Genomic DNA, 25,418 nt, shown 5'->3' with positions numbered 1-25,418 from the left:
TTATTATTATTTTACCTTGTCTTCCCACTTTGAAGTAAGGATTATCAGTGCATCTCAAGTATTTTGTTACCACTATACAGTCTAATTGTTCCACACAGTGCAATACAATACAGCCTTTTCTGCCCTTTAAATTCAGCATTATTTTGATGGTATCACAAACTGATTCCAAACTTGTTAGACATTTCTATAAGGGAACAATATTTACCATAAAAGCAATGTTTTAATAGACTATGCTGATGGTGCATGTAAAGTGTGTAAAAACTTGGCACATTTTTCATAAGAAATTGTCAAATATTTTCTGAAACTGTTGTCTGCAGACTGTTACTAGAACTTTATCCATTGTTTTTATACTACCTAAAATATAATTTATAAGAAAGATATGCTGTGTGTAAGGAGTCTTTTTATAGTTTTATACATACTGCTTTCCTTTTGATTAGTGTTCGCTGACAAGAAGCTTGAGGGGTACCTTGAAGATCTTCCAGCACTGCAGCTGGTCTGCTTTCACTAATTAACAAGTCCTCTTCTCAGGCAAACCAGACAGTGTCTGAACAGCTGCCGTGTGCCTAGCAGGATACTCAGGAGAGGAAACACGAACACCTTATGTTGGTTTATGCCATGCAGAAATTTGGCACTCACTCACATCCACAATGTGTTGCAAGCTTCACCTTTTTTACACAAGAATGCAGACACAGATTAAAAAAAGATTAGTGTAAGCCATATATTTGTTTTGTTTTTTATGGCAGGTCAACCCTTTATGTGCCATACAAGTAGCTTCTTCTGTCTGTTTGATTTGGCAGATTTATTTTATTTTTTTTTAAACATGGGACACCCTGACACAACACCAAAGGGATTTGTGTCTCCTGGGACTGAACAGGGGATCTTTCACTTGTTAGCCAAATGTATAACCACTAGACTATCTACTACTGTCAACAAATCTAGAACAATTTCCCTTGTGGGATCAAAAACATAGCCATCTGGTACAGCTTTATATGATTCAAAGTTCAATACTGGGCCTTGGTTCCATCATTTTACATTCATCTTTTGAAACAAACCCTTTAGCTCTTTTTCAACTTACATTGTAAACAGAAGATTTATATGTTTGACCCTAATAGGAACACTTATGTCATACATATTAAATAGTTGGGGGAAAAATCCTCTTGACACAAAACATTCAAAGTAGCCTGAAGCCTGGATTAGATGTACAAACACTGACCTCGTTATTTGAAAAGTCATATTTAATGATCAATACCATCAACATGTGACAGGAGATAAGGAAAATATAAAAGGTGCACTTTAAAGCATGAAAAAAGTAAGTGTCTACTATATGACTTTAATTTAATATAGAAAAATATTAGAAGAGTTAACAGGTCAAGGATTAAGGCACATACCAGTGTTCACCAGTTAGCTTTTGGTAGCAGCGAAACAGCCAAGCAACTGTACAACTACATACATGATAATGTTTCCTGTGAAAAGGCTGAAAAAGTGCTAAACCAAAGTGACACCGCTGGCCTGTTGTTTACGTTTAAACAACTTTGGAAGCTCAGTGCAAACTACTCTTGTAAAACATTCAATCTTCTGGAGGAAATAAGTAATAAAACAAAAACTACAACTTTCTCCTCCTACAAAGATAATTTTCTTGCTCAAGTCTGTCCAGGCTGCTTCACAGTCATCTGAGTCGCATCATTTCTTCGACTGTTCAGTATGCTTTGTATTCTGAATGTGAGCTAAGAAGGGGAATGATGGAAAAAATGTATATTAGTACAATAGTACGTACACACAGGTGCACTCACAGGTGTACAAATTACTTACTGTTTGTTGCTGTCCAAGAGCGTCTCGATAAAAAGCATATAAATGTTCCTGCTTCTTCAGATCGTATTGTCTCCAGACCTCAGCTTTGCTCTTTACCTCGGCCTCAGGCAACTGGGCGTACTGCTGCCGCTGTAACAGAATATTTTGAACTCAACTTACATAAGTTTGCATTGTGAGTCGTCTGAATTTTGTTATCTGCCACTGCCTTGTGAAAACGCTGGTTTTAAGTTGATCCAGGATTAGCTGATCTTGTTAATGCAAATCCTATTTATTCAGTGACTCAAAGCCACAGAGTATGAACAGCCAAGATAAAATTATTGACCAGAGAACACAATCCACCATCAGAAACACTGTGGAGCTGGAGGACAAAGAAGTGTTTACTGACATTAATGACACTAAACAGTGCCAAAAACTGACCGACATTCATAAAAGGCCCAGCATGGCACTGAATGAATTTTTTTACAAGTACAGCTATGCAAAAGATTTTGCAAAATATGTTTCAATTTTAAAGTGAATTAAATACATTTTAAAACTAACATAAATCAACATTTAAAGAACTTTATTTTCCCTAAAAAAATGCCCATCGCCACAGGATATGAGGGTCACTCACCATTAGAAACATGTATTCCTCAACAGTGTGAATCCTCATTTTCTGCAGTGCCGTGAAGGTCACTGAAACAGTTGTTCTGCTTTTGTTAAGCAGTTCCTGTAGAGACATTTTTACTTAATATATAATATAAAACACAAATGTTACTAAACAGTGAGGCGATAAAATGACATATTTATACCAGTAGCTGCTCATTGGTTTTTAAATCCAAATCATCTTGGTGAGAGGTCTCTGGAACACTGGCTGGGTGTGACTGAGTAAAGACAGACAGTTTTACTCATATGCATATGATGTAAAAGGTGGGGATAATCAGTGCTTTGCAGTGAGCAGTCCTGTACCTCAGCTTCATACTCATCCCAAGCAGCTTTCCGTTCTGCCTCACTGAGCTCCTCGTCTTGTTTATGGTCCAGCAGGGATTCGTGCTCATGGTAAGTCACTATGTGGTCTTTGCAGTCTTCTAACAGCTGTGCCAGAACCGTATCCTGAGAAACATACGAGAAGTTATCTAGTGCTGCAAAATCTTAGTCAAACACCTGCGTGGTGTTTGACTAAGATTAAGACTGTAAGATTGAGACTGAAAATTAAGACTGTCGTTACCATTGGCAACACAGAAGCCGGTCTTTTGCTTTTCTTAGAGTTTGGATCGTTGAGCAGGTCTGGCTCGAATGTGTAAAGTTCAGTCAGCTCATGAAAGGTGAAGTGTCTCTCAATCTGCTGCTGATCTACTACTCGGAAGGACAGCGACTGCTTGGTCACCTGCCGATCGTAGATTTTCTCCTCCATGGTGCCCTGAAGATGACAACAATCACAATAACTAAATAAAAGAGTTGCAGCTGCAAGAATTAGTCCATATAAATTTTTGCATCGCTTTTCAGTTTACGTCTGATGTTGTTTTAATTTGAAAAGGACTATTTAGTGACCAATCTTAAACATTTCATCTGTTGATGTAACATGTGCAGAACATACAACAGTGGCAAAGTAGAAAAGAAGCACATATGACTTTTAAACAGTGCCGTTTCTTCTAAACTACTAGAGAGGCCACAACTGACTTTGTGGAGCTCAATTTTCTAAATAAAAAAAGCAAGCTTACCTGGGCCAAGAAGCGGTACACAAACACTTGTTTCAGCTGACCAAAGCGGTACACTCTGTAAATGCTCTGGATGTCATATGAGGGATTCCATGAGGCATCAAAGATGATCACCCTGTTAGCAGCCACCAGGTTGATGCCAAGTGAGCCGGCTTTTGTTGAGATGAGGAACAATCGGCCGCTAGAATAAAGATTATTCAAATTCAATCCGAACCTTCTGTTATATCAGTGTAGTTCATATAAAAGATGTGACAGAGAGAGACATTCTTTACCGGACATTTACAGGATTGTTAAACTCATCTGCCCACTTCTTCCTCAGTGTGGCACTGGTGGAACCATCGAAGCGGTAATAATCAACATTTTTAACCCAGCTGCCCGCTGTTAAAATTTAAACACAAGGAGGGGAAAAAAGCATAAAAATATAAACAGGCATTTCCTCTTAACTTATTCTTTTCCTCTCCCATTAATAGAATACTACCTTTGAATGCTGATGGGTCTCTGGCACGGTGAGAATCCGCAAGAAAATCCTCAATCAGGTGTAATGAGATCAGTGACTGACTGAACACAATCCTACAAACGCATTTATGACATTAGACGCTGGCAGATCACTTGTTTAAATCTGCTTCATATCAGAAAACAAACATACACTTTATCCTCCAGTTCTTCAGCCATTCTCAGGATCTCAAACAAGAGCACCATCTTCCCTGAGTGCTCCAGGATTTTGGCATCTCTTTCAGAGAGAAGATCCTTGTACCAGCGCTCATCGGGACTCGGAGGCTTCAAGCTGATGGGTGCGTTCTCTACTGCTAAAGACATAAAATGGGAAAAACTGTAGCACATTTCACAAGCTATATTGTTGGAGTATTAGTGGCATGTGGAGCTTTTATACCTTCCACTGCACAGACAACTTTGACATCATCAATAATTGGTGTGCTGTTGTGAGTGTTATTCCCTTCTTGTCCTTCGTTCTCTTTCATTCCTTCACACCAGCTAAAAATGAAGAAATAAACATAACCATTGTAGCATATGTATGCATGCTCCACATCTCTTCCTGGACGAGTGGACTAACCTTGATGAAACTTTGCATAAACATTGCCTTAGGGTACTTTGACTACCAAAATCTATATGGCGTATACAAATATTCTATACAAACTCCACAATCACATTTATTAGTGACACTTCCAGAGTTTATACACTTCCTGTCTACACAACATCCATTTTTCAATCTAGATTTATGCATCATGTTTCCTTGGATAGCCAGTTGGTCTACAATCTCTATTTGTTCCACCACTGCTTGAGAATACATCTTAAAGGAAAGGTCTTTAGTATTCCCATAACCCACCAGAATTGTTTTAGGGGTGCTTTAGGCTTTAATGAATAACAAATGAAGAGGTCTTACCTCTCAGCCTCAGTCATAGGGGTCTCTGCATCCTTGGGCAGATCTGCTGCTTTACCTTTACTCTTCTTTGCAAAAGAAAAAGAAAAACATGTTATTTCAGACTAATGAGTAATCAACATGCAGTTACGGAGATCTTTCTACCTTTTTTAATTTGCTCAGGTAGCTGAGCTGAAGGCACCATGGATGAGTCCAAATTCGGCCAAGGACCTGAAAGTCCTTGAACAGGTTTGCTCCAGGCCTCATCTTTTTGCTGTTATGTAAGGAGCTTACACCTGGGAAAAAGCACAACCATCTATAAACTCTTCAAGTAAAAAAAAGACATCTATTTTAGGTTTATTTTAGGGCACAATACAGATCCGCACCTGTGAAATGGTCAAGGTAGTATCGGTATAGATTATACTGAAGTGGGGAAACCCTCACTGCCAGCACGTACTCATACTTCGGAGGCAGAAACTGTCGAAGCTCCGAGTAATCTCTTCTCTAAGGAAAAGACAAACACAGTATTGTGAGCTGGAATATAAATGCGATGAAGAGAGCATTCAGATGTTCTATTATTTTTACCTGTATGCATCCGCCTAGCACTGAATGCAGTACATGTGCTCGCTTCTTCATGATTCGGACATCTTTCGGGGTGGAGTCAGCACACTGGCCGTTCTCTATGGGGTTGATGAAGCGGTTTCTGAATTCGCCCAGTGAGCCCAGAAGGTTCTTCTTGATGAAATTGACCATGCAGTGGTCTGGGAACAAAATATGTATTCGCAATAAGATTTCTAAACAAAACAACTAATAGATTAGGCTAAAAGCCTTTAAAAACTGAGCACATTGTGAAAAACAAATCAAAATTCAGAGTTTTTTTGGATGCAAATTTGTCAAGTCACATAAATAAACACTAAAAGTGTCCCAATTTTGCAGAAGATTTGTCCTTAAAAACACACTATGGAAAAAAGGAGTCAACATCAAGCGATGATGAGCTGATCCTGATGTTTCTAAACACGAAAAGGAAGAAACAGAGATTCTGGGTGTGTTCAGTATTCAAGAGGAGGCAGTAGCAGGGAGAATTTCATGGTTTGGTATGACGACCGCTTTCAGGATGTTGGCGGAGTGGTCATTTGAGGAGGCAGAGAAATCATTTCAGAAATCATGTCAATATATTCAGTACCGTGGTACGTTTTTGAGCAAGTACACTTTTTGCCAAATGTAGTGGCCTGATTGGTCAGAAAAAAAGAGGGAAAAATCAAGCCTGATCTGAACTTTTGTAGTGCCAACACTATGTTATACTTTGACTTGAATCCACATAACGAAATGAAACAAATAAAATAAGTCAAAGCAGAAAATCAGTAGCTTGGCATCACCAGACAGATCTACAAAGGCAGGAAATTCTGGATGTTCTCATGTCTGTTGTTGATGTTCTGAAGCGAACAGAACTACAACCAGAATTTCAAAGGTGTGATATAGTACTGAGCAACAAAATAAATCAAACAAACCACAGCATTCAGGGATGTTAGCAGTAGGTCACACCTGCTGCATAATGAAAGAAGTGGCTGCGGAAGAGCAAACAGACACTTTGCAGCATAGCAAATTAAGAGCTCTCAAACTAGCTTTGTATCCTGGTCAGAAAAAAAGTTTAAAAGCATCGAAACCAAACTACACAACTGGCTTCTGAACACAAATAAAGGAAACAAAATTTGATGACTACAATTACTGCAAATCCTGTTTAAATGGGGACACTTGAGAGAGTAACTCCACCATCATGCACTTATTTAAACTAATTATAATCCCCATGTTTCTCTGTAATCACTTTAGGACTTCATGGCCACAGTTATGATGACCTAGTGCTGCAGACTTACACTCAACGAGGTTGTTCTGCAGTGGCGTGCCAGTCAGCACCACTCTTCTTTGAGTTTTGATGGCATTCATAGCTTTGGAGATATTAGAGCCATCATTACGCAGGATATGCCCCTCGTCACAAACCACAAAGTCGGGACCTGAAAGGAAAAACAACATCAGATTCCATGAGCAAAGGCACGACACCTAAAATAGAAAGTCTTTTAATAGTAGCATGCCATTACAAAGTCACTGGACCTGGATCCACAAGTGTGCGATAAAACTCCTCCTTCCACTCGTCGTTGTTGATTTTACAGTCTAATGACAGGATGCGGTACATGTCATACCCCATTATCATCACACCTCCGTCTCTCTGCCACCTCTGCAGAGCTCTGAGTCGACCTAAGTTATGCTTCATTGTAGCCAGTTCTATCACCTGTGACCAATAAGGACATGTTGCTGACACCATATGAGGCAAACCAAAGATTTCTGGCCTTGTTTTTTTTATATATATATAATGTTAACGCTTTTAAATTTCTTTGGTTACCTTGACTTTATCTTCCCCCATGTTGTTTTGCCATTTCCTGAACTCACTGACCCAGTTGAGGATGGTATTAAGCGGACACACAACCAAAGCAGTTCTAAATTTCAGTTCTGTTGACAGCAACACTGTGTGGAGGAACGTCACCACCTGTCAAATGAGACAACTATGAATATGACACATCCAGAAGTGCTGTCCCCTTCTAATGGACAAGTTCATTTAAAACAGACTGAGATTAAGTGAAAAACTTCCCTGTAGTATGACTGATCACATCTTTCATTTCTGTTTTCCGAAATCAACGACTCTGCATTCACTAGGCTAAAGAAGAGAGGGACCATAAAGCCCACAGTGTGTCAACAGTACACAATTCATAAGTCAGCATTCGTGATGCTATAGGGGTGTAAAAGTGAACATAGAATGCATAAGTCACCATAATGCTGAACAAGACAGACAGGTTTTAGAGCAACATTTACTGGCATCCACTTGAAATCTTTTTCAGGGAAGTTCTTACTTATTTCAGTAAGATGACATCAAACCACATTCTACATCTATTACAAGATCATGACTGAAAGCAAAAAAGAGTCAGGCTGCTAAACTAGCCCGAAACAGTCCAGGCCTGTCACCCATTGACCCAACAGAACTGCTCAGAAAAATAGGAAGCAGCAATTTGCTAAAAGAAAAGAAAAACATCTCACTGTCTCAAGGCATAAAATGAGCAGATATTTTTATATTTTCAATAAAACAAATACTCAATTGCAGCATTTGATATGTTCAGTAAATGAACCTAAATAAATGTTCAAATACATAAATAAAAATGCACTCTACTTTTCCTGACGTTTCACACAGTATCACAACTTTCTGAAAAGACCGGGCTGTATCAAAAATGAAAGCACAGACAGAAAATTATCTTTGGTTCAGGGAGTGCGATTTGTGATTCTGTGCACCTAGCATATCAAGGGTGGACGTGTGTGTGTCTTTACCTGCAGAGTCTTTCCGAGGCCCATGCAGTGTGCCAGTACACAGCCTGATCCAGGAGAGGAGTTGGCCTTCTTCACAGACTCACAACAACTATCCCAAATAAACTGGACGCCTTGGGGAATGACATTGTGATTAGGTTTTTGGGGTGTTTTTAAATACATTTTAACAAGCTAAATACAATTAGCTCATATTAGACAAGTTTTCAGAGAGACGTGGATTTCAAACACAAAGTCTTAATGAACACAAAATTAAAAATGTATAATTAATCTAACTGCCCTAAGCATCAACATGATTGCAAAGCAAAACACAAAAGACAGAAACTAACCGTCCACCTGGTGAGGCTTCAATATTGTGACCAGGTTCCTGTGCACCTGAACGAGAGGCTTCTTGGTCTCCTCATCCTGATCCAGGATCAGCTTGGTTGTGACGGGACACGCCACTTGAGACAGCTCATCCTCTATGACAATGATCTGCAACACAAACAAATATGTCCTAAAAAGTTTCACTGCGTTGCCTGTGCTGTGCTCGGTGTCCTTGATCTACAGGTACAAGGCATCTTATCAGCATTTCCTGCTCTAAACACTGATTTCTATTGCTATGGTGAAGTTTAGCGCAGTACCTCTCTCCTGTCTTCCATCTGTTGTTCCCTATTTGCCAAACGTTTGCATCTCTCCTCCTCCTCTCTCAGGGCTTCCTGAGTCTCAGCACGAAGGTTTTCATCTTCAATTATTCTGCGAATCCTTTTGCGTCCTTTCGGGGTGACTTTATTTTCGCGGGCCTCCTCAGGTGCATCCTCTTGATCGGTCTGTCCAGAGAACAATCCAACAGTCAGTATGTCAATCAGGCACGAGAGTTGTCTGTTTTGGGTTTTTTTAGACAAGGTTTATGGTATCACACATAAACAGGCCGAGATAAGAATAACACATAAATTCATAAAGAGATAAAAGAGGATAATTCGATACCTTTTCACTGCTGGAGTCTGACAACAAAATGTAAGCCACTTGCGTTTTCTTTTCGTAACCATGAAGCTCATCATTCACCTTTGTGTTTGCTCTGGAGTTAAAAATAAGAAAGTATGTTTTCAAAAAAAAGAAGAAAAAAAAAAGAAATTGTGCCGATCAGGTTATCCAGTAAATCTAAAACTACTAAGCTGCTTGCTCAAATCTAACCTTTGCGTTCTTCTTTATATTATTTTCAGGTCTTTACAATTTGTGCATTGGCACGGTATAAATTTAACTGAATTGAACGCTGATTCTTATCAGTGGAAGTTGAAATAAACATACTTTTTGAGCTTGTCTTCACCAGCCTCGTCACCCGACTCGCTCAGCTCCTCACTCATCCCAGCATCTTCATCCAGCTCATCGCTGTCGGCCTCACTTTCACTGTCGGCTTCACAGAAAACAAGTTAGACGAGATACTCATCTCCTGTTCCATCTGATCACTGTCTAAGTTATTCTTACAGCTCTGATTTTCTTTCCTGGCTCCTCTTTTGCGCTCCCGTTTTCCATCTTTGCTCTTTGGTGCATCCTTGTTACTTGATGTTCCCTCATCTAAGATAAGTTTGTGACGGAGGAGGTGGTGCCTGGAGATGGGCCCATCAGAGTAGTAGTCAGATGAATCTTCGGTAAAGTCTTCCCCTGTATCAGAGACATATTCTATCATTATTATTATTTATGCTCTTTAACCACCCCAAGTGATATAACAGCCCTCTGCCACTGGGATAGCTTCGCAATTTTGTATTAATCTCATAACTGAGATACTGGTTAAATAAAATCTGGAAAATCTATTCATAAGGAAATGCACAAGATTAAAACTTGTAATACCAAGAAAAAAAACTTACCATCTTCATCTGTTCCACTACCGTCATTGCCTCGTTTGATCTCCTTGTCACTCAGTGAATCAGATTCATCCTCCTGTGTTTCTTCATCTGAAGAGATATCATCACTCGAGGAGTAGTTGGATTTAATTTGGGCCAATAGCAATTTCTTAGCGATTCTTTCAAAAGTAGAAGAGAAGGAAAAGGCACCTGAAGTTCATTTCATGATCAGTTTCATTGTCTTCAGCTGGATATTTTTACACTTATTGTTACACATTACAACAAAATATGGTAATATTTGGGCTATATTACACAGAAATGATCATTTAAGTGCTCAGCTGCCAATATTCCAAAAGCTGGTGGCATTAAAAAGAAATCAGCTATATATGGTGAGTCGCTTCTAGTGGATCCGCATTATGTCTTTAAGTGATGAGCCCAGTTTGAAGCTCTTGTAGTTGCTTCACAGACCAATTAAAGAGAACTGCCACAACACTGAAAGACATATTCAAAACATTAGTATAGAAAGCAAAAGAAAAACGAGACAGAGGCATTTTTAAGAGTAAGAATTTATTACGACAAACAAGGATTCTTCACACACAAAAACAATAGTCTCAAACTCTCAATAGTTTGTTCGCCCTTGGGAAATCGCGAGTAACACTTTTCTTTCTTTTTCTCCTCTTTTTTTTTTCTTGCTCGACTCTGACAGACATATGTTTGCAAAAATGACATTATGTTCATGTATTCCGCTCATCCTTTAAACTGTGACAGCTCTGATTTGAAGATCTACAATCTTTCAAGGCGACCAAAAGGCAATATAATCATGATTCTCCCAATTTTCTTGAAAAGGGGGACAAATTACACGTGGGACACAAAAACAGAAAATTACTGTACATAAAGATTTACTTAGAATGAAACATTAACTTTTTTTTCCCTACCCCAGGGGGTATCACATTTCAAAAATGGCTGAAGTATATTCAAACTGCAGTAAAATTCACGTAAAAAAAAAAAAAAAAAACATGTAAAAAGTTGATTGTTTTAATACCATGTGGTGTTTTGAAGAATATATACAATAAATAACCCCTTTAAACTCCATTTACGTGGACCCAACACTGCATGAGTCGTATCTGGCTCGGGTTTGTCTACTGCATCCTACTTCAGCCATTTCTCCCACAGGGTTGACCCTGTTTTCAAGTAGGCTATAATCCAGGTCGGTGGACATCAGATAAGCACCACTTTCACTGATACCAAATCCAACGTCCGGTGAGAACTTATTGTTAAAGTACACACAGTACAGAAATGTTAGACGACAGCAGCAGGAACAGATGAGAGTCTTGAATCTCATTTGATATGTTTCAAGTTAGAAGAAAGACGCAGCAGAAAGCGCAAAGACACTGAAATGAAAATGAACACAGCCACATGCTACGTTTTAGCCCAGTAACTACAAACAATGTAAACTTTACATTTCTGCTGACCATTTTCCCCATGATAAAGTTGCACTACAACTACACACAGACGTCATGTGATGCTATTCATGTTGATAGGAGGCTACAATATCCCAGATTTAAGTGACTGTCGCCTAACAGCACTGCATTCACTGCTGTGCTGTCAGAAAATCCGCCCTGAAAAAAACATGAGAAAACAAACAAGTCACATCAATAAAGACATAGTGTAAACTTGGTTGCTTGTTTTTTGCACTCTAACAACTGTTTCACAGCCCACTCTCATTTCAGATAAGGTAGAAATGATCACCAATTATAATCACTGTTCTGAAATAAATGTTTTCATCTGCTTTACGTGAGTAAAAGCACAAACTGGGTCTCCTGTTAAGCAGGATTTAACCGGCTGCAAGTTTCAGCCATTACGTTTAATGGTCAGCAGTAATGTATAGTCTGTGTATAGAAAGTGGGCCAAAACACTAGAAAAAGCATAGGTGTTTCTAAAGAACACTGCATAGCACGTACATCATTTGGGAGAAGAGTAGGCCAAATGAAGAAATTTAGATGCGAGGTGTTAAATTAGAGGGGAAAAAAGGAGATTAGGATTCATCTCTGATTGCACTTTACGGTAAATCTTAGCTACTTCAATGGTATTGCACAAATGCTGTGCTATTACTCTGGGCTTAGCCTCCAAGAGCAGTAATCAAATTTCACTCACTTCCATTGGAAAGGGTTGGTATCAGAAAGCTCGACAGAAAGATATTAACAGAGGTAAAGAGGTGGAAAAGGAGTGTGAGACGTAAGATAATCTCAGTCAGAAAACCAAAGTAATACTCAAAGTATTCAACTTCTTCGAACTCAGCTTCTACTCCCTACCAATATGTAATAGTTTTCAGAGCTCAAGTGAACTGACTGGATTTCTAGCTTTTATTTGAGACTCCTGACAAACTGAAGCAAGTAATACCTGCATGTCGACACGCTTTGACTTAAGTCATTGGAATGAGCACACAGGAAAGCAAGTGAGTGTCAGGCTGACACAAAGCCTGCTCCAAAGTGCATTAGCTGTGACTGTGGGTGTCAGCGGTGCAGCAGGATTTCAACTTGTTTCCAGAGATGAAGTAAAAACTTGCTCAAAGACAATTGTTGGGAGTCTCCTAACTTTCAAAGAAGGCTGACTACATACCAGATTACAGAGGTATTTTATCAAATTAGATTGTACTAGATTATACATCGTGATGGCTGAGTGTAAACACCAGAGCCTTGAAGGTGCATCAAACAAACACTTAACTATCAAACATGTTAATGAAAAAAAGCACATTACTTCTACTGCAGCTGGTGGTTAACTTACCACAACTTGCATAAAACCCAATAGCTGGTTTGGAAGGCTGGGTGCGTATCCTCAGCTCATGATACTGTTTTGAGGTGAGGGCTGTGGGAGACTTTGAGAACTGTTTTGAGAGCTGCTAAACTAACAAAAGTTTGCATTTTTTGTTTGTTGAACTGTGAGAGGAGCCATGTAACAAATCGTGAGACTTACAGACACTCACAATACCATAAAGGTAATTACACTTTGGCACTTCTTTCAAAGTGCAGCAATAAAGTAAACACTTTTATAATGCAACAACTCTGTGGTGTCAAATAAAAACCCATTTGTGTGTGACGTTCGGGTCCTGTGCTGTAGAAAAATTACAAAAAGGGACTGCACGCATCAAACTTTTGGGCCTAAAATTATTCAAAAGCTGAATAAATTGAATCTAAACACATGTACAGAGCCAGGTACATTGTCTCAGATCAGTTTATTCAAAAACCAATCTTTTTACCATCTAGCAATCTAGCCCACAATTGAATGCTCACACCACAACTGTGACCATTAAAGCTAGGAGCAGGTATTCAAAAAAAATAAAAAATAAAAAAGGTGAAGCATAAAATTTTTAAACATGTTTTGCAACTCTGCAAGCATCGCTCCCCATTTGTAATATAAAACAGAAAAAGGTTTTGATTAAATTATATTGTTTTTAAAGTCATAATATGTGCAGATAATGTTGCTGGCAGGTTTCAAACTTTATCCTTCACCTGGAAAATAACAACACTCCATTTACTTCAGTCAACAGTGCCACTCCATGTTGTTTTTGTGTAGTTTGTAAAAACACAGAATGAACAGTACATCGAAGCTCACTTTAAACGTATACTCACAATGAAACCACACCTGTACTCGTGGTGCTCAGGTTAAGCTGTACGCCAAAACAAGCTTCACTGTTCAAATGTATACTTTGACCTCCTTCATTCAAGTGGGTCTCTTAACATCAGCCAAGTGTCCCAGGGAGAATACGCAGGTATGATATAAGAAATAATACTAAAATGTTCTTGCATTTCTAAATGTAAAAAATAAAACAAAGACGAGCAGATTACGTTGCTTATCAATAATAAAAACCACGTCACGATTTTATCTCTAGAATGTGTATTTGATCGCTGGGGCCCTACTGCAGCTACGTTTGGGTCGTGTTTGAATTGGCTGTAACTGAGTCCTAATGACATGGGTGTTGCTAGACTTTGCGCAGACGTCAGGATTTGAAGTTGCAGCTTTTCTTCTACACCTAACTTGCTTTACAAACTCTACATCCGGGCTTTTTGAACCGTACCTATTTTCTGGATCATCGTCATCTTCTGCTGCCCATGAGGGCCCAGACTGCTCCTCATCTCCTATAAGAACAAACATCAGAAACATAAATTTCAAAATGAAATTAAGCTGCTACGTTTTGAAAACATATATATTGCCAGAAAAAGTGTTTAATGAATGCTGGATTGTGTGGACATTGAAAGAAAATATTCATATTTATTTTTGTCACAGTTCTTACTTCATGATTCATGACGAACCACTAATGACACAAAGTTCTGTTAAAACTTCTTGAGCCATCACTTATTTCTTTATATTTTGCTATGAAAATGGAAAATAGGTTAAACAATTTACTGAAACATGTAAACATACATGGTGACACAATATAAAAGCAAAACAAATGACCACTTTTATTCTTCAACGCCATCTTCAGGAATAGTTCTGCAGGCTTCTTAAAGGACATTCAAACAAATCTTTGGATGTTGGCTGCCTTTTGTTCTTTTCTCTATCAATATAATCTCACACTGCTTCAACAATTTTGAAATCCTCTCTCTGGGGCGGCCAATCAATGACTGACAGTGTTCCACTGTGTGTTTTTCTATCCAGATATGCTTTTATTGCATTGGCAGCACCACTGTCTAAAATGCAGTTTCACACCATTAAGAGCTTCCACCATGTTTTTAAAAAGGGCCATTTCTCAAAGTTTCCCTTCCTTCTTGACAGTCACTGGTGCTTTTTCAGGTCTTTACTAGATTTTTTTTCATGCTTCCTAATCTCTTGACCCAGATACTGTTCATCTGCTGTAGATAGTTTATTTTAGGCCTGCCACTTCTTGTTCTGTCCTTACACTTGCCCTGTTTCCTCAAATTTTCTACTGACATGCTGGATGCCATGTTGAGATACATTGTTCTTGCTCAATAGCTCTTTGGGCATCACTTTGTTGGTGCGAAAATACTATTTTATGCCTGCCAAACTGTGTTAACTTTGGCATTTTTTTGTGCGAAAGAAATGGGAACAAGCTGCTACTAACAAAGTGCCTAACGATACAATTTAAAATTGGTTCTTTGCTAAGTTCTCTGTTATGTGACTAGTTAGTTGACTTTTTTAAGCTTAAATGATTCATAGATCAGTGGTAAGTAGCTCTGGTCAGGTACAAGGACTGGGCTAAAAATGAAAAAGTGCAAAGGCAGCCAATGACCTTCAACAAGCCTGAAGAATTATTGCAGTCTTACTTGTTGGAAGTAAAATATGAAGAATTAAGGGGTGGCTCAAGACTTTTGCACAATGGATCTAGACACCTGTAAAACTCACCTGACGATTGGTGGAATGCAGCTGCTCCTAATAAGGCCACATCTTCTGTGATTGGCTTCATCTTCTGATCACTTCCATCGCTCCCAGAGTCATCGTCATGTTCTTCTTCACTTGATGAGGTCGATGAATCCATTGCTTCCTGACGAGATTTAGTCTTAGGGTCCTCACCTTGTATCCTACTCCGCTTTCTAGCCACACCCTCCTCTCCTCTCTTGACAAGATGAGGCTTCCCTATTGACCTCAGCGTATTTAAGTGTTTTATTTTCTTTTGCGAGTCTTGCTCGTCGCTAGAGGAGTCCGTCCCACTTTCACCGCGAGCTTTGACTCTTCTGTTAGTTGAGTCGGCCTCAGGGGTGCGATCCAGTATCTTGCGTTTCCGCCTAATATTCTCTGGTGAGATTGGAGTGTTCTTATTAAGCCAGAAGAGACATTTTTTCGCCACTTTATTTGGCGACGCTTTACCACCATCTTCATCACTCTGGGGTTCATCAGAACTTTGTGTCATCGCTGCTCGCTCAAGCAGAGCAGCAGGGACTTCATCTGAATCAGAGTCGTCTCTTGTCCTGCTCAGACTCTGCTCTTCAGTTGTTTTAGCAGGCACCGTGTTGGGGGCCTCTTCAGTGTCAGAGTCGCTGTCACTGTCTCCTACTGAGAGAGATGTTTTGGTTTTCACATCACTTGGTCGGCGCAAAGGGGTTGTCTTCACCCGAGGAGAACGTCTATTGCCCTGTTCTTCTTCTAGATACAGAGATGCACTGGAGTTGTCATTGCTCATCTTGCTACCACTTGTTTCTTCATCTTCTGATACATGTTTTTCCTTTGACTTCTTATCTTTCTTTCCCTCCTCGGTTTTGGGGGGCGCAGATGACGGCTCCTGCTCCATAGCTACAGGTGTAAGTTGTACTACTAGTTTTTTAGTCATGTCAACGCCGCTTTCAGTAGATTTCAGGCCAATCTTTTGTGCTCTCTGTCTGGCTTTATGTGAACCTGAAACCATCTCCTTGCCCGGACAGTCTTGTAGACTCCCATCTGCAAAGCCCTTGGAGTCAGAGTCGTTATCTTCTAAATGTTCAGCTGCCAATTTCTGCAAGTCACTCAAGCACCTGTCATCAGGTATGTCTATCTCCATTTCTGCTTCTGTTACAAGTCCATCAAAGTGGTCACTAAGCAGTTTTTCCCAATTGCTCGATACATCCAAATCACTGAATTCTTCCTTAAGGCTATCCTCCAGTCCTGCTAGGGATTTTCTCAAGCCTTTAACTACTTCCAAAAATGACTTCAGGTACCTAGTGCGAACACCAGGTGTTGGTTTGTTTTGTGTCACACTATGAATGAAATTGACAAAAGTTTGGTTTAAGGTATTTGTTGAGTCCACTAAATGTTTGGCCTTTTTGGTAATGTCCTTGGAAACCTGCAGCATGCTGTAGTTGAACATCACATTTCCATCCATACCAGTGTGATCCCATTTATCCAGAGAAATGTTTTGAGGTGAGTGTGGTAAAATGTTGAAAATCTCAGATTTCCCCGGATCGACTCGATTCCTCTTGCGCTGCTGTTGCCACAAACGTTCCATGTTCTCAAGGACACTGTCACAAGCCATGACCAGGTCAAAAAGAGGTTCTGGGCTACACACATAGCAGTACCATTTGCTCTCCAAGATGCCCGACAGTTCCTTTCTTCCCAAATTTCTTAAAATGCATTTCTTACAGAAAGCATTGCTACAGAAATCGCAGCAGATCAAGTTGCCTCCTTCAGCACACCACCTGCACGAGGGGAAAAGAGAGATGATAAATGTGGCTGACAAAAGTGAGTTAATGGAAATGTTAATATTTCAGTTAAATGACTGAATGCTACTAAATCGTGCCTGCACTGCTCATCCATCCCGTCACAATCCTTGCTGATGTCATCACTTGAGTAATAGTTGTAGCAAGACTGGCAAAGCAAAACATTTAATTAGAAACAGCTCTGAGCAATGTATTATAAACACTAACAAGGTGAAAAATATAATTCTGTTGATGATATCAATATACTTGAGGTCAGGTTTTTTTAATGCATCTTTTTTCAGTTTTGCTATTGTTTTCAATCAGGCATCAAACCCAGTGCTGACAAATCAGTCTGGCTCAATATTGTGCATGACAGTAGTTTTATTTTTGTTTTACTGGTATTCATGACAAGAAGCCACCCACACAAGGCCAACAGAATAAACACACATCACCAAGACAAATTATGAGCCGCACCACAAATAAGGACCGAGGTTTAAAAGAATTAAAAACACCTGATATTAGGGCTGCTCGATTATGGCAAAAATGATAATCACCATTATTTTCACTGAAATTGAGATCACGATTATTTGACGATATTTATTTAACCCTTTAAGACCTACCATAGAACCAAGTCTGCCAGAGTTTATATTATTTTTTTACATGTTGTAGTGCCATTTGTGGGAGCATTTCAAGTTGTTATACATCAATACAACTGTTATAGCCCATATTTTAATAATATGTATGTATTAAGTCCATAGTAACTACATTAATTGCAAAAAAGTGCAATAAACTACAAAAAAATTGAAAATCGTTTTTGGTTTTTTTACATATTTTTCTACTTGGAGAAATTTAAGAGTTTTATCCCTCAAAACTTTAAATACAAAAAAGTTGCAAAAAATAGTTTACAACTACAGGAAATTTATTTTGAGTGTCTTCATAGTTTTATTTTGGAGATACAGCAATTTTTATATACTGCAGGAAAAACAAAAAAAACAATCCTATGATGCAAATTTGCAAAGAAAACAGCATGTGCATCAAAATAAACTAGTTCTAGCAGTGCAATTTGAGTTCTAAGCATCCCAGCAACTATTCAGAAAAGTCAAAGATACTTATAAAAACACCAGTATAGGATTTTAAGGCCTACAAGGTTCTACAGGGATTTAAAAATAGTTACACAAAACGGAGCGTGCTGCTCTGACCGGCTTTAAAGGGTTAACAATAACAATGTATTGAATAATGACTTTAAAAAATAATATAAAATAGTGTGCAAATACTGATAACAGTGCAAATGTTTGCAATATAAGAAATAAATGAAAAATGTAAACATCTATGTTTAGTGAACTTTGCAGTGTTGCTCTGTGGTACAGCTACTACACCGTAGCAAAGTTTACACACTATGTCTACTTGATCCACGTCTGACTCCGCGAACCCATAATGTTTCCACACCACTGAAGTTTTTTTTTTTACCTCTTTTCAACCAACGGCAGTCACTCTCCTCTCCAAATAACTTCTGCTTAGCTTTCCGAGCTTCCCTCGGGTCCTCTTAATTGTTGTGACACGTGTTCGAAATGCAGAGCGGTGCGCTTGATTTACCACACAGAGCAGCGCGAGAGTAAAGCATGAGGGAGGGGCTAATAATCGGCTCAGTCATTTTTAATGATCATTGAAAGCCCAGATCGTAATCGTGATTAAAATTTGATTAATTGAGCAGCCCTACCTGATATGCCTGATGATGTTCATGATTAACAATCAAAAAACCCAAAGAATATAAATGTAGTATTTAACAGCACAAAGTTATGTATTCTTTTCTGTGCTTTGGACTTACTGACTATATTGTTCTGATAACGTTCAAAAAGTGGGTGAAATAAAAAATTCTAGTATATCAATAAGCAGACTCACCTTGCATATAAGGACTTTCAGAACTGGGTGGCGATACAAGGAATCCCTCCGGAAGTGGTTAACTTGTCGGCCACACGCAGTGCAACTCACAATTCCAATGTGTTCAACTCCTGGGAAACAAAAGCTCCATTATTAGCAATTACATGGTTATAAAGAATGGGTTGCAGGACAGCTTCTCTTGTTGCATCTTTACGTACACCCAGTACATTTTCCAGGTAAAATCTAAAAGAGCGAGATCCCTTACCGGACTCAGGCAGTGGAGATTAAAAGTGAGGCACTGCAATCTCCAAAGTGGAGTGTCAGAAGGCTCTCTTCCAAAATAATGACTATTTAGATACTAAGTGAAGTGATATTTTTTTCATATTACTTTAAATACTTGAGCATTTGTGCCTAAACCATTAATAGAACTAATAGAATAAACATTCTCTTTTTGATGTGTTGCAGATTTGATTCTTTATACTAAAATTCCTGCCTGAGCATTAGCTAGTGAGCAATTTCATAGGAGTAGTAACTGACCTCCACGTCTTCTTGAAAACTCTTTCCGCATTACGCTTGATTTCCGGCTGCGAAACTCCGGGCCCCTGAAATCATCTCTGCCATTGTCGACTGCTTCAGGCCTGACCAGCACAGTGCCTGTGCAAACAAAAAGTAATCATACAGTTCCATCATTCTTAAATATGAAATTAGAAAGCCAAAGCCAGTTACAGACTTGAAGATCCTGCATACCCTATAGGCACTCCAGCACATTTACAATGACTTAATTTTGTTAACTTCATCATAAAGTAAAAAAAAAAAACAAAAACAACAACATGCAGATATAAACGTGAAGTCTATCAACGATATACTCGATATACTCTGAATGAAACACTAGCCCACTTTCTAGGAAAATGTTATGATGGTGTATAAATAATTATGTTTAGTGTCAAAGTAGCAGTGTGTGTGCAGTCAACAACCTTACGACCTACCTTTAGGCAATCTAGTGATATCAAGGTGACCATTTGCATTAACTGGTCCAAGAACCAAGTCCTCACTTGCATTTGAGTCCCCGGATTCATCCAATCCAGAGTGCTTCATGACAACTGAGGGTTTTCTGTAACATCAGTTAAAGAGAAATGAGCTATATTTAACAAAGTTTAAAAACCTACATGGACAGCAAAAAAGGAGATGATGCACACCACAAATTTTGTGGTTGAAATACTTTTAAACACACAATAAACTCACCGCCTCGAGTACTTGCCATCAGCACCAGCCTGCAAAACGAGACGGTTTGTTTATTTAGGCTGATGGTCATCATGGCTTTGTGTTGAAAAGTATCCCAAAGGGAAATGCATTAAAACATTTTTCTGAGTCTGTGAGTCATTTGAATAGAGCATAAGGACATGACATAATTTTCATAATACTGAGCAAATATGTTTTACAGATACCTCCAACCTCCATACAGTTAGACTACTGCTCAGATGACAAAAATAACTGAGTATTTGAGAGAAATTGTGACACAAATTGTTAAGACTATCGCTATTCCTAATAAAACAGCAACAAAAACATGTAAGTGGATGAACCGGCTCTATGATTCTTTGATATAGACAATGTGTGTGAGGTGTACAAGAACAGAATTTAATCTACTTGACATTTTATACGCTTTAGTTATCCACTTGACAAATATTTGTTATTTGTCTCTCTAGATTAGGTTGTAGATCGAGTCTGTGTTAATACATTTTGGAGAAGGGCTGTTGTTTTTACTAAATCCAGATAAAACCGTTAATGGCACCATTAGTGCCATCAGTGTTACGCAACATGACGAAACACTACAAACACACATACTACACTGACATGTGTTTATTATGCATGTTCACTTACCTCTGTCAAAGTAGAACAGCACCTGTTTGTCAAACCTGTGAAGAAAAGATCAGTAAAAAATAAATTGGTAATGCATGTAAACGTGTTTCCATTAGTCATGGTTAGAGTGATTAAAAGATGTACCATCAGCATCCTCAACTTTTGCTGTGCCACTGCTGTCCTCAGTGGAATTAGCCAAGTATTCATGAAGTTTGTTGACCAATACATTTAGCTTGCTGGTAGAGTTGCTGGACAGGAGAAGAAAAAAAGCACGGCAGTGTTTATTTGATTAAACAAAACAATTCGGATTATACAGTGCTGTGGAAAAGTATTTGTCTGCTTTCTTAGCTCAGACAAAGATAACCAGAGTAAATACTAAATGTAGTTATTTAAATGATTATTTCATTTATTGAGGGGAAAAAAGCTATCCGAACCTACTTTGACCTACATGAAAAAAAAAAAACTGCCCTTTAAACCTAGTAACTGCTTTTGCCACTGTTGGCATCAAGAACTGAAATAAAGCATTTGTGATAACTGGTAAATAGTTTTCCACATCGCTTTGGAGGAAATTTGGCTCAGGTTTCCTTGCAGAGTTGCTTTAATTCCGTGACATTGGCAGGTTTTTGAGCATGAATGACTGGTTTATGGTGATGCCTGTCTCAATCAAATGAACTAGGCCACTCCAAAACCTTCATTTTGGTCTTCTTGAAGCATTCACTGCCATTAGAAGTGGCTTTGTAACAACTTTTTCCACACGGGGCCAGGTAGCTTTGTTCGCTTAATAACTGAAATCATTTAAAAACTGCATTTCGTATTATCCCCACAAATCTGGCTAAACTATATAGAGGTACTTACTTCCGTTTTAGATAATCATAACCTATGTTTTGTCCAAAACTTGTTCGTTTATACCAGCTAAAAAGTTTACACTCACCTGATCAACATTAGAATTAGAAATAACTCACTTTCCTGATCGATGTAAATACCTCTCACATGAGACAAAGGCCCAACCTCAAATCTACAAGTAGAGCTAACTAGGTTAACATGGTATGAAGACTACTTTCTGATGCCCCCTTATTTACAAGTGGTCAGCACAGCTTGTTTGGATTGGACAGACTTTTAAGCAACCACAAAGAGATCAGATTCTGCTCCCGGGAGTGTACTATAAATCACTGCAGTGCACTCCTTTGAGTTCAAATTATGAGCCAGCTTATGTATGTTACGTTCAGCTCCTCCAAAGTTAGCTAAGAAAAGGCTTCTAGAACTGTTTACGAAAAGCCACGTTTTTCGATTTATATAGCCTAATGTGCTGTCCTACCTCCATTACTATTATGTTACTACTAAACTAAACTTGAACTGGCCCGAGTATTATTACCTATGCGGTCATTCTGGTCTAAATAACAGTTAGCTAACTCTGTTAGCAAGTGGCTAAGCTAGCTCGCCGTTATATTTGCTAGCAACGCTAAACAAGCGCACTGTAAACCGCCGGTTTTACCTCAGCGTCACTGCAGACATGTTGCGAAGCAGCTGAACAACCGAAGTCGTTCAAGTTTTTACACTTTCATAGCACAAAATAATGTGGCGCTTAATCTATGATCCACATCACATCCCACACATCCGTTAATGATAACAACTGAACCGCCCGTCAATGGATGTATTTCGCCTCTTTTTTTCCCTCTTTTTTAATGCGTACTAGTGAGCTGTCGCTCATTATCGCCATCTGCTGCCATGGCGTGTGCATGCTCCGTTGTGTTGTTTTCTACGGTTGTATTGCATGGCTTCTCCCTTTGGGATCAGGTTCCAGCCCCCCTTCCCTCCAAAACCACCTCAGAGAACCTGAATTGGATGAGCGTAAGAAAATGGATGGAAGGATTTAGGTGAATTTGAGTGAGTAATGCTCATTTTCAGCCATTTTTAAATTACTCTCCAGCTCATGTTTTTCAGTTTTCTAACAAAAAGTTATTAAATCTTCCCATAGGGAGTAGTCTGTCTGTCTATCTGTCTGTCTGTGGCTGACAGACAGACAGCCACACACACACACACACACACACACACACACACACACACACACACACACAAATGCCAAAGAATGTATTTTAGCTTTAAGTTAGAACAATTGTATGTTTTAATTTTACTTTCCTGAAAATAGTTCAATAGTTCCCGCAATTTCTGTTAGTCATTTGTTGGACAACTCTGTAATAGACATCAAAGCCAGATCATATATATGATAATATGTTTTAAGGGACAACAACAGCACTAACCCTGAAGGTCATTTTTCTGTACTCCAAACTTTATGAAAGGAGTAACTTAATTTATGACTTTGCTGAAAGTTGCTGAAAGCATGCCTTATATTTTTTAACGCAGCTGTAAATGTCTTTTAAAAAACATGATGGGATTCCAGAGCTGTAAACTTTGTGTGAACCTTCTGGTTTTTATGTACTTGTTTGCTTCAACAACAGGTCTTTCTTGTTATTTAACACATAAATTACACGCTATCTTCCCTGTTAGTATTCTGAGTAGTCTATGTAGTCTGTAAAATACCAGTAAAATGCCTAGTGCCCACACAGTCCCATTTTATAACACTGTCTGTCCCACATACTTTTCAAGTTACAGATCACATCTGCTTCTGATCCACTCACATCATTCCCTTCCACCTGAAGACAATAGGTAAAATAAAGCGTGGAAGATATTTAAATTTCATATTACTTGTTATTTTTCTGAAAAAAATCAGCCATTGTTAAATCTGTTTTCACTGTTATCTTAAAGATTACATTTGACAACCTCCAAATGATGAGTTTTGATACCTCAGCATTTATCAATAAAGGTTTGGTTTAAAGACCATCAGAACAGGGTTGCTGCCGCTGGTGGCAGTGGTTTAGACAGCAGACCAAATGTTTTTTTTAATTATAAGGTCAACAGTTTTATTTGTCTTCTATGAATTATGGATTCAGCTTGTAAATTTATCAGTGTTGTATAATAACTGTAGAGTTTTTAAGTCCTATTAGGAGTGTCCCTTAAGAGTGTTGTTGACCCACTATTGATCATCTGCCTAATCACACGAGCCAAGGTGTGAAAACAGGTGTGGGTCACTATCAACCGAGGTTTCAGGTGAACCCATTGTGAGACCTTGCCCAACCCTATCGTGTGACTTACTGCAATCAAATGACCTAAGATGTGAGTAGGCGATAAGGAGTCTGGGAGGGGGTGAAAGAAAATCTGGTACTCTCCACCATTTGCTCTTAGAACTGAAGATTCTCAGATGAGAGGTGAGTACAGATGCTTTTCTTTCCAAGCTCCTAAGAAAGTGTAGGTAAATCAAAGTACAAGAAAAACTCCCCACAATTTAAATATAAAGCGAAAACATAGTTAGGTATACTTTGAAAACATTTTATTAGAATTTAAAAATACTACATTTTCAACTGAAAATATTGCTGGATATATACATATATTTGTGCACTTGAGATATGACATGCCTATAAAGAATGTAATTGATTTATTATTTCTATAATTGTTCTAATAAATCAAATTAAGTAAAAAAAATGTTTAATACAAAAAGACTTTTCACTGATGTATTTTATTTCAGTTTACATTTTTGGTATGGATAACCCTCCATAGAGGCACCGCCTCTTTGGTGACGTCACGAAGGGCGGGCGAGCATTCCTGCCGTCTACTTTTGTCTCTACGTGGAGGAGGTAGGACTGCAAACTGGACAGTGTCTGGAATTTAAGGCGCACTAACAGTAAGTACCAATTTCCTGACAAGTTCTAGACCAGCACCTACTTATAGATAGAGTTTATATCAGTTTTGCTTATCAAAACAACATCCTTTGTCCCAAGCTTTCCTCCCTGTTATCCTCAGTTTGTAGGGATGGGTTTGCTGGAGTAAGCAGGGGTAGTTTCCTGCCTATGAAACTTACATGTCTGTCGCTAGCCGGCTAGCTCTAGCTACACCTTGAATGTAGCTCGTTCATCCTCTCGGAGCTGAACGAGTCTGAAAATGTTGAAATATTGCACTCTTTTACTCCTTAGTTATGACCACATAACTTTTGGAAAAAGTAACTACTGCTCAAAGACGTAGTATACATATACTAGTTTCATTGTGTAACTATGTATCACATTTATACACGAGGTTCACATTTCTAGTTATTTTTTATTTTTGTAGATGCGGGCTGTTTAGAAATTTTTGAATATGTAAAATCCTACAGGAAAAGTCAAGTTAGACAGAAGCAGGTTTGTTCCTTCATCACGCCGCCTCTCACCGGAGGAAGTATAGGTGGAGCCTGCACTATTTCTTTTAAGTAATTCTTTTTAATCTTCCCGCTCCACCAAGTTAGCATATAAAAGCCACATACCAGAACACAATATCACAGTCTGTAAATAAATCTTGTGTAACACATCTCTCTGCTCAGTGCTCTTTACTTGGCTGAGTGTTTCTCCTCTGTGTGTGTGTGTGTGTGTGTGTGTGTGTGTGTGTGTGTGTGTGTGTGTGTGTGTGTGTGTGT

At 38.7% G+C, this 25,418-nt stretch overlaps 2 protein-coding genes across 4 annotated transcripts in view; one reads left to right on the top strand and one right to left on the bottom strand.

Annotated features, from left to right (window-relative positions):
• LOC102292956 (transcriptional regulator ATRX) lies at positions 1-22,597 on the bottom strand. Of its 3 annotated transcripts, none has more exons than XM_005922019.3 (35): positions 22,413-22,597; positions 21,065-21,168; positions 20,942-20,976; positions 20,306-20,334; positions 20,050-20,174; positions 19,601-19,717; positions 19,085-19,194; positions 17,287-17,354; positions 15,423-17,185; positions 14,137-14,197; positions 10,086-10,240; positions 9,706-9,882; positions 9,529-9,634; positions 9,208-9,298; positions 8,865-9,050; positions 8,571-8,715; positions 8,248-8,357; positions 7,274-7,417; positions 6,985-7,162; positions 6,750-6,887; positions 5,464-5,639; positions 5,265-5,382; positions 5,044-5,174; positions 4,903-4,967; positions 4,393-4,493; positions 4,150-4,309; positions 3,982-4,073; positions 3,776-3,881; positions 3,507-3,684; positions 3,014-3,205; positions 2,755-2,898; positions 2,598-2,669; positions 2,420-2,515; positions 1,810-1,938; positions 1-1,724 (listed from the first exon to the last, which is right to left on the bottom strand). In XM_005922019.3, exons 1-35 carry the CDS (start codon positions 22,430-22,432, stop codon positions 1,641-1,643), a joined length of 5,706 nt encoding a protein of 1,901 aa, XP_005922081.1. In that variant the 5' UTR covers positions 22,433-22,597; the 3' UTR covers positions 1-1,640. The 3 variants fall into 3 exon arrangements, with proteins under 3 accessions (XP_005922081.1, XP_005922083.1, XP_005922082.1); XM_005922021.3 differs by having other exon boundaries at positions 4,150-4,306; XM_005922020.3 differs by having other exon boundaries at positions 4,903-4,964.
• Positions 22,598-24,526: 1,929 nt separating this feature from the next.
• pls3 (plastin 3 (T isoform)) overlaps positions 24,527-25,418 on the top strand; it is a 16,810-nt gene continuing 15,918 nt past the window's right edge. The window contains exon 1 of the mRNA XM_005922018.3: positions 24,527-24,656. The gene's annotated coding sequence lies outside the window, so the exon portion shown is untranslated. The remainder of the gene's footprint in view (positions 24,657-25,418) is intronic.

This window comes from Haplochromis burtoni, unplaced genomic scaffold (genome assembly GCF_018398535.1).
Source record: "Haplochromis burtoni strain Fernald_Lab_line unplaced genomic scaffold, NCSU_Asbu1 Contig_56, whole genome shotgun sequence".
In the NCBI taxonomy this organism is placed as follows: domain Eukaryota; kingdom Metazoa; phylum Chordata; class Actinopteri; order Cichliformes; family Cichlidae; genus Haplochromis; species Haplochromis burtoni.
The sequence above is the reverse complement of the archived record's forward strand: the minus strand, read 5'-3'. Positions and strand labels throughout refer to the sequence as shown.

What these genes read in the sequence shown, in the direction of transcription:
- LOC102292956 (XM_005922019.3), bottom strand. Translation starts at nt 22,432, where the DNA reads ATGTCTGCAGTGACGCTGAG. An exon ending in AAAAGTTGAGGATGCTGATG is followed by an intron (nt 20,977 to 21,064) that starts GTACATCTTTTA and finishes TTTTCTTCACAG; the next exon opens with GTTTGACAAACAGGTGCTGT. An exon ending in CTACCTTGACCATTTCACAG is followed by an intron (nt 5,175 to 5,264) that starts GTGCGGATCTGT and finishes GCTTTTTCCCAG; the next exon opens with GTGTAAGCTCCTTACATAAC.